General features: G+C 29.4%; 1 protein-coding gene across 2 annotated transcripts; it reads right to left on the bottom strand.

The window, feature by feature from the left end:
- Positions 1 to 1,850: 1,850 nt before the first annotated feature.
- On the bottom strand, positions 1,851 to 4,906 carry LOC108755003. Of its 2 annotated transcripts, none has more exons than XM_018497703.1 (7): positions 4,737 to 4,906; positions 3,613 to 4,112; positions 3,400 to 3,519; positions 3,267 to 3,322; positions 3,118 to 3,196; positions 2,907 to 3,035; positions 1,851 to 2,134 (listed from the first exon to the last, which is right to left on the bottom strand). In XM_018497703.1, exons 1-7 carry the CDS (start codon positions 4,813 to 4,815, stop codon positions 1,937 to 1,939), a joined length of 1,161 nt encoding a protein of 386 aa, XP_018353205.1. In that variant the 5' UTR covers positions 4,816 to 4,906; the 3' UTR covers positions 1,851 to 1,936. The 2 variants fall into 2 exon arrangements, with proteins under 2 accessions (XP_018353205.1, XP_018353206.1); XM_018497704.1 differs by having other exon boundaries at positions 4,732 to 4,802.
- Between the last annotated feature and the right edge of the window lie 9,528 nt (positions 4,907 to 14,434).

The following is a 14,434-nucleotide window of genomic DNA, read 5'->3' as shown; positions in this document are numbered from 1 at the left end:
GGTATAAAATCAAAGTTAGAACTCTGGATGACATGATACAAATAACATTCAATATTTTATAATTTAAAAATATGTAAATATATATATTTTTACTTAAGTTCTAATTTAAACATCATTGTCATCAAACTTTTTGTCTTCTCAAGTTCACCATAAGATTTTGACAACGTTTATTAATTTTGATCGTATTTCACGCAATTATCTATTTATTTCTAGCATTAGATTTAAGAAAAGATAAGGATTGATTTATATCAATATATTGGTAAAAGCGAGTAATAAAGATATTTCTTGGATATTTCACATTGTTCAGATGTAGTGATGATTAATTCTGCAATAAAGATAATATGTCATCAAATGAATGTGCCCTTTCGTCGTGTAATCAAGCACAAAGAAAATATCCCTTTACGAGCATAGCAGTAGGCCTCTAGCCGTGCATCTGGTCAAGAAATCTAACTGCTTTCGAGAACATTACTGCAAAATTATAATATCATCTTACTAATTGTATGAAAAAAATTCGCTTGCTTTATTTGCTGCAATACAATTTTTGCTATATGAAAATTTATTACCTAAATGGTAATCTCATCATTTCGCATTGTTTATATTACTCTGAGAATTCTCAGACATGGCTGGCGAAAGAAAATTTACCGTGAAACTTGATGTGTCGAACACAGTTAGAAATCGCTAGATTGCGCTATAAAAAGTAAAAAGATAAAATAAAAATGCGTTTATTCTCTCGATTAACGAGACTCGAAGCTGCGATTTGTGTCAGGAAGAGTTCTTTCGACTTCAAGATTGAGGCTTTCATATCATTGAGGTAGGATGAAAATACTAAGAAATATCCTAACATCTGAATTGCCTAGAAAAAGTAAGACGTCTGAAGAATTGGAGCATTTAAAAAATAAGATGTCTAAAAGATTGAGATTTAAATGTCTGAAATATCAGATGTATATATAGTAGGACGCGTCTAAAAGGTGGGAAAATTAGATAGTCTAAATTGTCTAAAAAATTAGACCATTCTGAATATGAAGACATCTGATGAAATATGATATATCTCATATTAAGTATTTTAGATTTTCAGTTATTTGGCATGATCGAGTTTTCGTGAGAAAAGTTCCAATTCGGCAAGATGCAACAGCTCCTTCTAACACGAATTGCTAGCTTCTACTCGTGCTGCACTCAAGAAACATCAACGATGTAAGAATAACTCTCGATATTTACACACGTTCATTCGTAAAAGCGAAACAAAGAAGACAAAGAAAGAAGGAGAAAAGTGAAGCGTTCACTGTACAATTATATTCTTTTACGTTATAACAACTTACAATTAAGTAGTCGAGTTGCATATTTTGCATTACTGATAACAGCAGTAGCGTATCACTCGTCTTAACCCCTAATTTTATATATCATTGGAAGTAAGTAATCTGCAAGAATAAAGATTATAACCAGCACAGCAGTGAAGTTACTATACATCTGTAGATAAGCGGCAAGAAGAAACTTTAAAAAACCGACACGATGTTCAATGTATTTAATGATCTTCTTCGAAAGATGAAGAATATATAAATATATAGGGAATAAAAGAAAAGAGGGAACGGCTTGGTTTCTTAAGTCTTCTCAGCATCTCCTCCAATCCTTTTCTGTAAATACGAAGTACATCATACGGAAGAAAATGACGTAATGATGAAAAAAAATGAGACTTCATTTGCATATGATTTATTATAATATTCTATAAGATTTAATTTACAAGCTATATAGAAAACAAGTTTACGCTTGTTATTGAATAGTTTTGAAATCAAATAAATAACTAAATTACACATAATAAACATTACACATAATAAAAAACGAGATAACTAGGTGTATTTAATAAATAATATGTACAAAATATAAATTGAGTTTTGTAAGTGATGGAGATATGCTATTTGTAATATTACGTATGTACATTAGTTTACATATTAGGACAAAGCATGGTATCAGCTTCATCTGTCACTATGCTTGATCGACTCATTAGTCCGTCCTGAAATTGACCATCGTCAATTATTTTTTCTGGGCCCTGGAGGGCCCTTTTCTGTATGAAACGTTTCACTACCGTGGGATTTACATAAGACATGGTCAATCTGCATCCCCAGGATAGGAGAGCTAAGGGCTGTACAAACAGAAGACAACAATTACCAAAGAAACTTGAATAGCTTCTATATTTAAACTTTTAAAAATAGTAAATGATAGGCTTTAGGCTTTTTGTTTCTTGTTTCTTTTTTTTTACTATTTTTTTACATCTTGTCTTTTTACTTAAAGATAAAAAGTAAGAAATAAGAAACAAAGAGTACATTGTGAAATAGGCTTAAGAGATCTTTAAGAAATTATATCTTTAAGATATTTCATAAAGAACTCTGAAAAATATCTTAAAGTTGTCTTGCACGTCGATTTTATCGGCTTATTCTGCAATCTTTAAAAATTAATATTTTATTAAATATTGCGAAAATTGCAAAATGGTAGAGGACTTTTCAACTAAGTTTAGTTAGTTCTATCTGCTCACGAGAGACTATGCAGTCATTACTAGACACACTGTACGCACACACATGCGCGGTAAATATATAGCAAATCAATAGTTTGTTAGAAACATTTTAAACTTTATTCTGGCACATATTGATGTGAGATATTAAATATCTTGTCAATTATTGTTTTGATAATCATATCTTAATACTTTTATGAATAGAATAACGAGATAAACTAATTGGTATAAAGAAAACACAGTTGTTTATTTAAAAAAATCTATTTTGCCTAAATATATTTTTTAAAGCAATTATCACACAACACACACACACACACACACACACACATACACCAGTTGGAATATTAGGAAATAAAAAAAATTGCATGTCAAATAAACTGTTAACACACATACTTCTATTACTTACTCGTTCTTTTTCCAGATAATTATATGGTGTGATGATATGTCGCCAGAGACATTTGCTAACAAGATTTTTTAAACGTTCTACTTCTAACGGATTTGCGCATGGGTGATACAACATGACAATCGCACCATGCTATTAATAGGATAACGAAATATAAATTATTTTGACATTTTGACATTTTATGTAGAATATGCTATGTAACTATTACGATTACCTCGAGACTATGCAACCATCTCTGTTTGGGCAAATATTTGTATTCTCCGTAAACTGGCCACAAAGGTCTATGAGGACCGCTGCAAACCGCATATAAATATTTTGTTTGAACAGAATTGTTTTTGCTACTAGAGAATGTCATATACTTACTAAAGAGGAATATCATCATCATATTCAATTCTTTGGTTCATACACTTATGAGCAGCCTAAAAAATACTTTGATTAAAATTTGTGCTAATAATTAATGTTAGTATTTAATGACAACAATATAAGATATTTTTACCTTATATATTTTTGGAATGGTCTCACAATAAATTCTTGCTGTAATCTTACTTGGCATGATGGTATGATCATAACATGTGTATTCTGATGGAGTATGATCCCAATCAATAGTTAAATTAGTCTGAAATTTTGTTACTATTAAAATATCTGCTATATTTTGTTAAATAAGACTTAAATATTCTTTTCAATTGAAATAATCTATGTAAATAGAAACCTTAGCATCATCACATTCTGGTGACACATGGCCCATGTATAGCTCGTGAGGAAATTCTTCTATAGATTTGTATTCATGATTTTGTTCATCGTTTGACAATATTTTGAGTGGCAATTTTAGATCTTTTAATTTCTCTGGCATCCAACCCCCAGGTGTCTTGTCAGGTAACTCTGTTACAGATTCATATTCGTGTTGTTGTTGATTCTTTGGAAACACTTTAGGTGATGGTTTTGGATTCCCTGGTCTGTCAGGCATCCAACGCCCAGGCCAATACATCTTATGAGGTAGATCTGTTACAGATTCATATTCATATTGTTGCCGATTCTTTGGAAACACTTTGGGTGGTGGTTTTGGATCATCTGGTCTGTCAGGCATCCAACGTCCATTCCAATTCTCAAATTCATCTTCAATATTCCTACGTTTGTCCTTATATTCATTATTACCCAATGTACGTAGTAATTTTTGCATAACATTTTCATTCAGTTGTTGTATGTCATAATCTGAAAGATGATTATAATAAAGGGCCATTATTTCTTTAAAATTTAAGAAAGTAAAAACCATGTAACTTAATATGTTTTTTACTTAAATATAAAAATTAAATATTATTTGTTTGTATCGGATGTATACATCTTGTTGAAAAAAATGTATTGTAGACAAGTTTCATTAAAATTTTTAATTAATAACTGATTCCATTTTTTCACGAAGAATTTATTTTGAGACAAATTCATCAAGATATATGTATGTACAGAAAAATGCAAACGTTGTGCATTATCATAACAAAAGACTCCGCTAAAATTTTAAAATTGACTAAGAACTTATATAATTTACAAACAGATTTAATCTGATATAAACATATATATTTTAAATTGTAAGTCGATTGTATTAATTAATATATTGAAGAGTCAACTCAAATCATGTATCGTGTATTAAACTTGTTTTAGAATTAATTACACAAAAATATCTAGTGTTAGCTCTCAATCCATATTTATTAATTAATGATTTATTTTGGAGCCTAAATCTTTTTATATTGTTTAAAATATATTGAACTGTTATAAAACTTATTACTTTTAGGTTAGAAATGCAAACATAAATGTATGAAATTATTAAAAAATGCCTTACAATACCATTGTATTTATAAGTATCCACGAAATTCGCTGTTACGAAAACGCAAATCAGGAAGCAGAAAACCAGACGAATCATCATATTTCAGCCGCTGGGAGCGTGGCAAAAATAAACAGACTATCTTTATCGCACTTGTAGACTTTATTCTATACCTTTTAACAGAGAGACACCTGAGAGTAAACTGAGTGGACAATAGCACCGACGAGATACTATTAAAGACCGACATTCTTACGAGAATCGGCGTCCTTGTGAACATTAAAGTAATTAAGAGTTAAAAACTGAAAATATTGCATTAATTGATTTATTAGTTTAGTGGACGTATTTATGCATTTAGAACTCAATAATACTCGATTTTTCTTTAAAATTGTGATTTCAGTGCTATCATCAAAATTTGATTATCAACAGAGATGATAACTGCAGAAAAAAAATTGTAATTTTTTCTGCAATATATAGAATATTATAGCTTTACAAGTATGCATTTATTTATAGAACATTTATGTAATAAAAAATCATGAATTTAATAATGTATGAACCAAATATTTAATGTTAATAATAGCAAATTTATATCAATTGTCGATAATGTCAGAGTTCTTCAATTATCTCCGGGCCCTTGGAGCCCTTTTTATACTACCGAAAATTTACCCAGGATTGACAGTCTTTAATAGTATCTCATCGGTGACAATAGATATTTCGGCCTTTTTCATATATTAAAACTCATAGGGTAATGTCTATGTTTTTTTTGGTTCTCTTCCATACTATTACGTGAATTAGACAAGGATGGACAATCAATCTTGATAACGTCGTTATATATCGATTAAACGCTAACGATGGTATAAAGACATTATACGCGTACAAAATTTTAGTTCGTAAGGTCTCAAATCGACCAATGACAATCAAAATTGCAATTTCACATTTTTGCAATATCATGTATTCAGATACCAAAAAGAAACCAGAGAGCGGTCATCCTGGTCTTTCTGGTGTTTCTCGTGTGACATTTAGAACGTTTGGATCGAAGCTTTCGTACACTACCGGCATTAATTTTATAGAATAATGCGAATTACATATCTCATTATCGACACTGCTGATAAAGTCATAGCGTCGAAAAATTGATGTGGTGCGACAGCAAATCTCATCTCATCTCATCTAATTTATCACTGAAATTCAGTTTGTGAAAATTGATGTTGAGCGCAAATCCGATTACATTCATGGCAATTATTCAGTTTACTACTTGCGCCTCAAAAATCATTGAAATTGTAAGCTTATTCGAGATGTTTTTGCATGAAACGAAAGAATCTTGCAGAAATAAAAGCGTCACTCTGCCCCATAAACCGAGATATTAATCGTTAAAGTTGACGACTATTCAGGGATGCTATTCTGTAACTGCCTAACTTTCTGTACATGCCTAATGATAATTGTCGGTGTTATGTTTTTTGCGCAGTTTTTTTAACATACAAAAATATCTGCGCAAAATACATAACGATACCGCAACAACTATATCGGTAGGCGTGTACAGACAATTATATCGGTTATTTTTTTAAAACTTTCAAAAATTCAGATTATTTCGTCTTTACGTCAAATTTAATTGCAAATGAACGTAAGGTTTGTATCGTTAATCGCGCACGGTCTATGAACATTCATGTAGAAAAGTAATCATTTTTCAGTTTGTGAAAATTTCCGAGGGAAAGAATCGAAGTCCTTGAGTATACATACATACAGAAATTTATACAGAATACTAAATAGCATTTTTGATTAGGAAATCTGACATCACACCGATGGCATAAAGGGGTATGTATGAGAACATGTAGATAGGGCTAGAATAAATATTTTATGCTTTAATTATACAAATTCTCTGCTTTATAAACATAAATTCTGTGCCTTAAAAATACAAATTATTTTTTTATGTATGTATATATATATATTAATATATATTACAAATTTGCATTGTTATGAATAAGAAATTCAAACTTAATAGAGTTATTAAAAATTGAAAGGTACAGAATTTTTTGAAAAGCGTATTCTTTTTCAGTGTAAAAATGTTTACAAGGAAAACCGACCATTATTGTTAGTGGTTAAGAAATAATTAAAATTTTTCACTGTATTATTAGTAATTTAATCGAACAATTGTTTAAATTAATTGGGCTATTATAAAATAATAGTATATAAATTGTTAAGGAGGTTGTAAGGGCATAAAACACATATATTAATATTTACGCTTTAAACAAACTGCACATGAAAGCTGTGTTCATAACATTCTGTTTTTATTTAGCAACACATTTTTATATATTATTTGATGTTAGTTTATTATTATAAACAAAAATTTTTTAAATAATAACAAAAATCTAAATTTTTTTATATGAATATTTTAAGTACTAAAAATGACTTATGCAAAGTTTCATTGAGATTCATCAATTAGTTTATAACAAATAAATATTTTGTTTATTTACTGAACAATTAATGTCTGCATCTCAATACAACTTTACATAAATATTTTTGAATTCATAAAGTACTTATATGAAAAAATTGAGATTTTTATTATTATTTTATAATACATTTTCATATATTTATATTATAGAGTATAAATTTAAAAAATATTACTTTTTATTGAAAAAAAATTTTGATCCAGATAGTCTCTAATTTTTTTGTATTACTTTTAAATGTAATTTAGAATAATCTGTAATTTTTTCAAGTAATTCTTAATATTGCATTTGTCTTTCAACCTCCTTAAATAAAAATAATCATTTACAATTAGTCCATCACTATTCAGTCAATTGTAACAACGCGTCCCGAGCGTTAATTATCGGTTATAAGGAGAATGATATGATTCGATCCGCCGGTCGCGACGCGCGTCATCGTTACTTTTAACGGAGATACGCGTAGATAGATAGTGCAAGTGAAGTACGGCTTAGTCGCCAGAAATACGCCTACCTGCAGCGTAAATGGAAGATCAGTCGGAGCGCAAACAATGGCTCGAGTGGCTATATCCACGCTCGAGGGCCAGAATGTCACTCGAAGCGATGATATTCCATGTGTGCGTGAGCGCGAAAAAAGAGTTAAAAAAACAAAAGAAGTGATCAACCGCAACTATGAGTCCGCGTATTCGTTTCGAGATGTACGTCAAGACTATTATAGTGCTAGAAATAAAAATCCTAGAATAACTTAGTCCCTTTAATGATATTGTTTCTATTTTGAGGAAACCCGAAAAATGAGTTTTTTTTTTACGTATTTGTCTTATTTTACAGAAGTTAAATTAGTTATTACGTTATGTCATTCTGGCACATGTTAAACTGAATTTTCTTTATGTTTGATTTTTACATATGAAGTTCTTTGAAGAGAAAACAATTTCCCGAAAATCACAGCCACTCACAGTACCTTTCATGTTAATTCAGCATTTACCGGAGATTAATATACATGGCTTATGCGTGTATATCACTTCGGTTCTCCTTAGAATATCAATAGTATTGTTTTCATAGCTATTATATCCCCAAGGAACATCGCTATTGGCATTATTGTTCATAGACCGTTATAGAATTCATGCGTCTACAATTCGCTCTTGTAATAGATGTAAACATATGCATTGCGTAAATATTTGTATATGTTAATTTACTGATTATTCATGCGAATTTGTCACTGAATTTAGCCATTCGATCAGTTTTAGATTCATAAAATTTATAAGAAAGATATCTATAAAATCGTATAAAAAATCACTTTCTATTGTATATTTATAACGAAGAAGAATCTTTATAGTTCTTACAATAAGATATTTTTAATAATCCTGTTATAGTTTTAGATATGTATATTTATCAACCACCTATTTTTAATGTTAGGTATATTTTAACTCTTTTTACTATTATATTATTTTCAGATAATTTTGTCAATTCTGTCCTTATACTATTTATAAATCATTTCTTTTGTTTTCGGTAATAGGATAATTTGTAATTCTATCTGATTAAAATCTCCAACTTTTTTTACATTAGTTTTTATGATTTCATATAGTACGATTCCGAAATTATACATAGAAAGTAAGTAATATTTATCAGACTTATATTATTTCAATCAACTATTTTGACTCAAAATATACCTTCTGACCATCTTTAATTTGATAATAAATTTATTAGGACCGTGTAATGTGAATACACAATAAGTAAGAAGCAAACTGACCTATCATAGTAATATCACAAATTAAATTGATTAGCAATTTCATAATTTTTGCTCAATTGGCATTATTTTAAGAAGATCTTAATGTATTATGAGAATCTTTAAATAAATTTATCGCGAAAAATATTATCTATTTTTTAATTGGATTATTTGGTCGAATATATCGCAATGATTGAGCCTAATACCTTGGAGAAAAGAAGTTCTTAATACAAATTAAGAAATGTATCTTGACTATTTATCGATATAATTTTGAGTAGTACATTGATTTTGTCCGTCTTCTTTTCATATTCGTTTATGCATGGTATCATGCGGTTGAAGAGCAAAGTAAAGACGCGCATGGAAGCATCGAGCCAGTTATCGAGTCGTGGTGACGGGCGGCCAATATTGTCAAGGCAAGAGGGCAAACAGCGTTGGAGTGTTTGCTCCTGGAAAACCGTTAACGCTCTCGGAGCAGGGTTTTAACTACGCTCGATCGACCGACGAATGCACGCGTAATTTATGCGACATGACGGAACTGTTGGCACAGTCGCAATCGGCCGGAATAAATTTTCTGTAAAGTTTGAAAAATTATACTGTGATGCGCGTGCAGTATTGCGAAAGATGGCTTTACTGTGAGGGGATCACGCGTGTACTTGATCATTTTTATTTTTTTTATTTTTCGAAGCTCTCGTGCAGAAGAGAGTAATCATTTGACGTCGCAATACGTTGCACGAATCCATCGAAATAAACAATTACAATTCTTTTCGAAGATACTAGTGCTAGATTTTTACACGAGAAATATTCACACAGTAAAAGAGACATTTATGAATAAATAAAAGCAATTAAAATTTAAGCTTTTTTTTAGTAAACAAATTTTATGTAAATGTTTTATACAGAGTCTAATTTGTTACTTTTAATATATTTTATAATTATTTTGAAATTATTTTTTTTAAACTTTAACTGTCACAACACAAAGTAAAATGCTTTTTAAAACTTTTGAATTAAGTGGAAAATAAAATTGTATCTGCCATTTTGTAACAATGAAACTCATTTTTTGAGAAACTCAATTTTTAATGGCATGCAATTTAAAAAGTATTAATTGTTCGATGTGTGTGCTTACGAAGATAATTTTGTACAGCTAACAATATTTAGTAACGATAATTCTTTCTTACAATGATCGGTTATTGAAACTTGTACCTAAAGATGTGCCCTAGTACGTGAGGTCATTATTAAGTGGTATAACTAACTGTTGTAACAACGTACACGTACGTACCTAACAAAATTAGGAGTGCATTCAGGTTTGCGCTGGCTTTCAAGACCGAGCTTTAATCGTCTTGCTCGAGTAGCAATATTGGTTTTTCGTGTACGTGAATATACACTACGGTGCGTAATGTGCTGTGGACACCCACAGGTAGCTTGTCGTTTTTATGGATATAGCTTGTATTGCGATGGATTTATAGGCGTGTATAATATAGTGGCTTCCAAAAGCGCACAAACTAGATCCGTCTAAAAACGCTTGAGTGCTTTTACCAAGCTTGACGCCTTGATGAGCAGATTCAATACGGAACGAGAAAGGTGATCTATTTTAAACTTAATTAGAAAAAAAACAATAAGAATCTTTTAGGACTGTATGTATAAAAACACAATCGGAAATAAAGGCCATAATGGTCGAAGGTGGATCTTTAATGCTCAAATAATTCCATGTAAATTTGTATATACTATATATGTATATACAAATATATATACTATATTTTATAGTCATTTGAACTGCGCGTCGAATTAATTTTCTTGGACTTAGAAACGTAGCTAAGCTACAGTAGTAATATTACAGTTAAATTTTGATGCTCAATAGGCATCTATTAAAGAAATCTTGATATGCTGAAATCTGTAAATAAATTTATTTATTGCAAAAAAATATTACCTCGGCTGAGTCTAACACCTGTTAATTAGAAAGCGCTGTGAAAATATAAAAAAATGTGAAAAAAATTTGAAAAATAAAAAAATGTGACAGTAAGAGAAATGTATGCGAAAATTTGATGATTTCTGGGGCACCTTAGAACTACACACTTTGCACTTGAAATTGTTTTATTTTTCAATTTATTATCTTAATGTAATACAAAACTCAATAAGTAATATACATTGCATATATAAGCGTCGCTCAAACGTGTATCACCACTTTACAGTATCCGAAATCTTACCCACATTGATTTTTTTTACGATGGCTTTGCGTTTTGGCTTCGAAGTTAAAATTAGACAGGCTTGGTATACCTTTATGTTTTACAATGTATTATATTTAAATTGAGATTTAATTTCATTATTCTCGCATATTTTATATTATAAAATTTTATATTTTATTATAAAATTATATTATGTTGACATTATTAAAAAAAAAGTATAATTAATATTATAATATTCTATTATAATATTAATTATACTTTTATAATATTATAATATTCTAATTCGACATCATAATTCGTTTAACAGAAATGGAAAAATGGCTTCAGAAAGTTCACAAGCGTAATTTATTTCCAACGTTTGAACATTCGCGTAAAGAGAAGTTATTCATTTAAGTAATATTCATGGAATACATAATACCTGCAATATTCTGTGTAACTCGAATGCCTTTAATCTCAAGGATACATCAATTGCTCTTTTATAGTAAGAAATGTTTGTTGTTGAGAATACTCGAGGATCTGCAAGGAGAAACTTGTATTGCATTTCTATGAATAATTCTTACAGGAATTCTATGATTAGATATATATACATATACGTGAAATGGAACACGAGTCGTAAGTCATTGCAAGCTTGTTGCGTCGCCCAATCTCGAAATGTCACTTTTAAAATTGACGTATCGGATTGGCTGATATAACAAGCTTGCGATATGCAACTTGCGTTCTGCGTTTTATGTAGATCGGGCTTTATTCGCAAGAGACAAATTACTTACCTGCAGAGAAATTATTTTATGGAAATTTAAAATTTGTTTCATTAAATTACAAGATCATTTGTTTTTAAATTTTTTACAACCTATACCTACAGTATAGAAGTTTACAACAACATTACTACAACGTTGCAATGTAACTGCAATATTGATGGAATGATCTGTGCTGTATGGAAAAGCATATTTATAATCGATTCCGTATTATTTATATTTTCTATGATTTTATTATTATTTAGCTCTACTTTTTATTTTGTCATGAAATTAACAGTATCAATACAATTTTTTGAAAAAAGGACAGAAAGATTTAAATACGCGAAAACTCGATTAATCTTTACTTTTTTTTCTGCAGTTATTTATTATGTGGCAATTTCAACAGCGTAAGATTCACTTTCTATTGATAAAAAAATCGACATATCAAATGTATTTTTGCATTATTAAATATTGCTTTAGTCATATACATAGCAATAACAATTACATAATCAATTTAATTCTATTGAAGGAATCTTTTCGAACCATTTTCCACACAGTTGAGTAAAATCTTTCGTTAGCATTTTGATTGCCCAGTGCAATTCATCCTTAGAAAGAGTATAAAAGATCGACTTTATCGCATCTCAAACAAAATTATGAAGTGCGGTTTCTCTAGTGCTTCAATTTTATTTGCTATTTATAGCTCTACACTGCCATAACGAAATTATCTTTATTTTACCGCGCATAAGTTCTGCTTACTTTCACTGTTTCTCTAATTTTAACTTGTTTAATTTTTTACTTTAATAAAAGAAAACAAGAAAATATTTTAAAGAATTACACTATCTTCTTTTTCTTCTTTTACGTCAGATTATACTTTAATAGAAAAAACGGGAAAATATTTTCTTAAAGAATTATTCTATCTAAAAATGCAAAAGACTGATAAACGATTTTTTATTATTTCTACCTCTTTAATTAATTATATTAATCGCTTTAAAAAATAGTAATAATTAGTAATTATTATTTCAGTCTATTTAAAAAAATTTCTGTTTGCATTCGTACTCCTGTATGATATAATTTGTGTAGAAAAATTTATTAATTCTATATGTTTATATATGACATGTTGTACGAAGTAAGCGATGCTATTCAATTAGTGTTATATACATATACAATATGTGTATAATATTGTGTATGTAGATGTAAGTAGTAGATATATAAAGCAGTTAAGAGGATCTTAAAGCCGTCTGTATTACGAACCAACCATTTTTTAGTCCTGTATGGTGCTCTGGAGCTATCGTGACAACATTTGCTTTATATATTATATAATATAAAAGCTGTACTTACGAAATAGTAATCCGCAGTTTAGTAGTTTGTACGAAAAAATAACGTAAAGTTCTTAGAATTGGATTTAGACGTCTAATTAAAACGTTATTGTTAAACGAAATGAAATTTATGTGTATGTACACGTAAGATACGAGTAGTAGCATGTAGTAGTATATAATGATATGTCAATGACACGTAAATCATCTGTGTGTAAGTCTTACTTATAGTATAACTAATTGTCTTTAGGATACCTTCAATAGAAAAATGTGAGTTATATAATAAAATGATTCTCTATATATGTAAAAGTTTTCTTTACCGATAATACGCATTCATCGTTAGAATTACGAATGTATAATTTTAGAATAATTTTTACATATAAGTGAGGAAATCAGAATTGTGAGAGACAAAACGTGCCGTAAAATACAGCGTCGTACAGCTAAAAATTAAATCAGGCGGTAAAGGCCTGTCATTAAAGCGTTGAAGAGTCTTTTTTTAATCGGCTATTTTACAGCACGATTTATTGCACGGAATTGGATCCCTGTGTCGCAGATTTCATTGCGCCCAGTTTTATTCACACCGTTGATTACTCCGGTAATCCTAGGCGTAAAACGAAACTGAAAACATGAGTTTTTTATTATATTTTTTGGCGTGAGGTCTGAATGAGTGGACGATCTTGCCTCTTAAATTATATTACGTGCCTAATTTAGGCTATTGCCTAGAGCTGAAAAATAACTGTTATTCGAAATTCATTCTTTAGTGCAATTTTATTGATTCATACGATCATTTGACATGTAAATAAGTTAAAAAGAAAAATGCTATTAAATTAAGTGGTGCGTGTCGGAGATATTAATAAAAAGTGTCATTTTTTATTATTTTTAACATAATTCGAAAATAATGTAAAATATAAAAAAATGTTAAGAGAACTTTTTTGTAGGAAATTAAATTTCCTATCGATTGGGTATATAAAAAAATTTCTTTTGATATCATAAATTTGGTGTGACATAAAAGTATATAAATTAATTTCCGATATTTCTCTCTCTCTCTCTCTCTCTCTCTCTTTCTTTCTTAAATTAGATTATGATTAATTATTTTCCTGATAAATTTCTTTTTGCCCATTAATTTTTAATAGGAAAGATATTAAAAATTCTTTAAATAAAGGTTGATATTTTAAGATTGAAAATTACACCATTGAAATTCAGTTCAGTTATTTATTTATTACTTTTATATTTCAAATTTTGCCAAGTAAGTATGTATTGCAAGCAGAAGCATAAAATTCAATATTTCGTACGTATCTATTCATCAAATACTTAACAATCTTCAAAACGATCGATGGAAGCCGCT

Source organism: Trachymyrmex septentrionalis, unplaced genomic scaffold (assembly GCF_001594115.1).
Source record: "Trachymyrmex septentrionalis isolate Tsep2-gDNA-1 unplaced genomic scaffold, Tsep1.0 scaffold83, whole genome shotgun sequence".
Taxonomy (NCBI): Eukaryota; Metazoa; Arthropoda; class Insecta; order Hymenoptera; family Formicidae; genus Trachymyrmex; species Trachymyrmex septentrionalis.
The sequence above is the reverse complement of the archived record's forward strand: the minus strand, read 5'-3'. Positions and strand labels throughout refer to the sequence as shown.

Excerpts from the sequence above, each read along its gene's own strand:
- LOC108755003 (XM_018497703.1), bottom strand. The coding sequence starts at position 4,815 with ATGATGATTCGTCTGGTTTTCTGCTTCCTGATTTGCGTTTTCGTAACA. Across the intron at positions 3,197-3,266 it reads GATGATGATATTCCTCTTTA|CGGTCCTCATAGACCTTTGT; the intron begins GTAAGTATATGA and ends TGCGGTTTGCAG. Across the intron at positions 3,036-3,117 it reads GATGGTTGCATAGTCTCGAG|CATGGTGCGATTGTCATGTT; the intron begins GTAATCGTAATA and ends TCCTATTAATAG.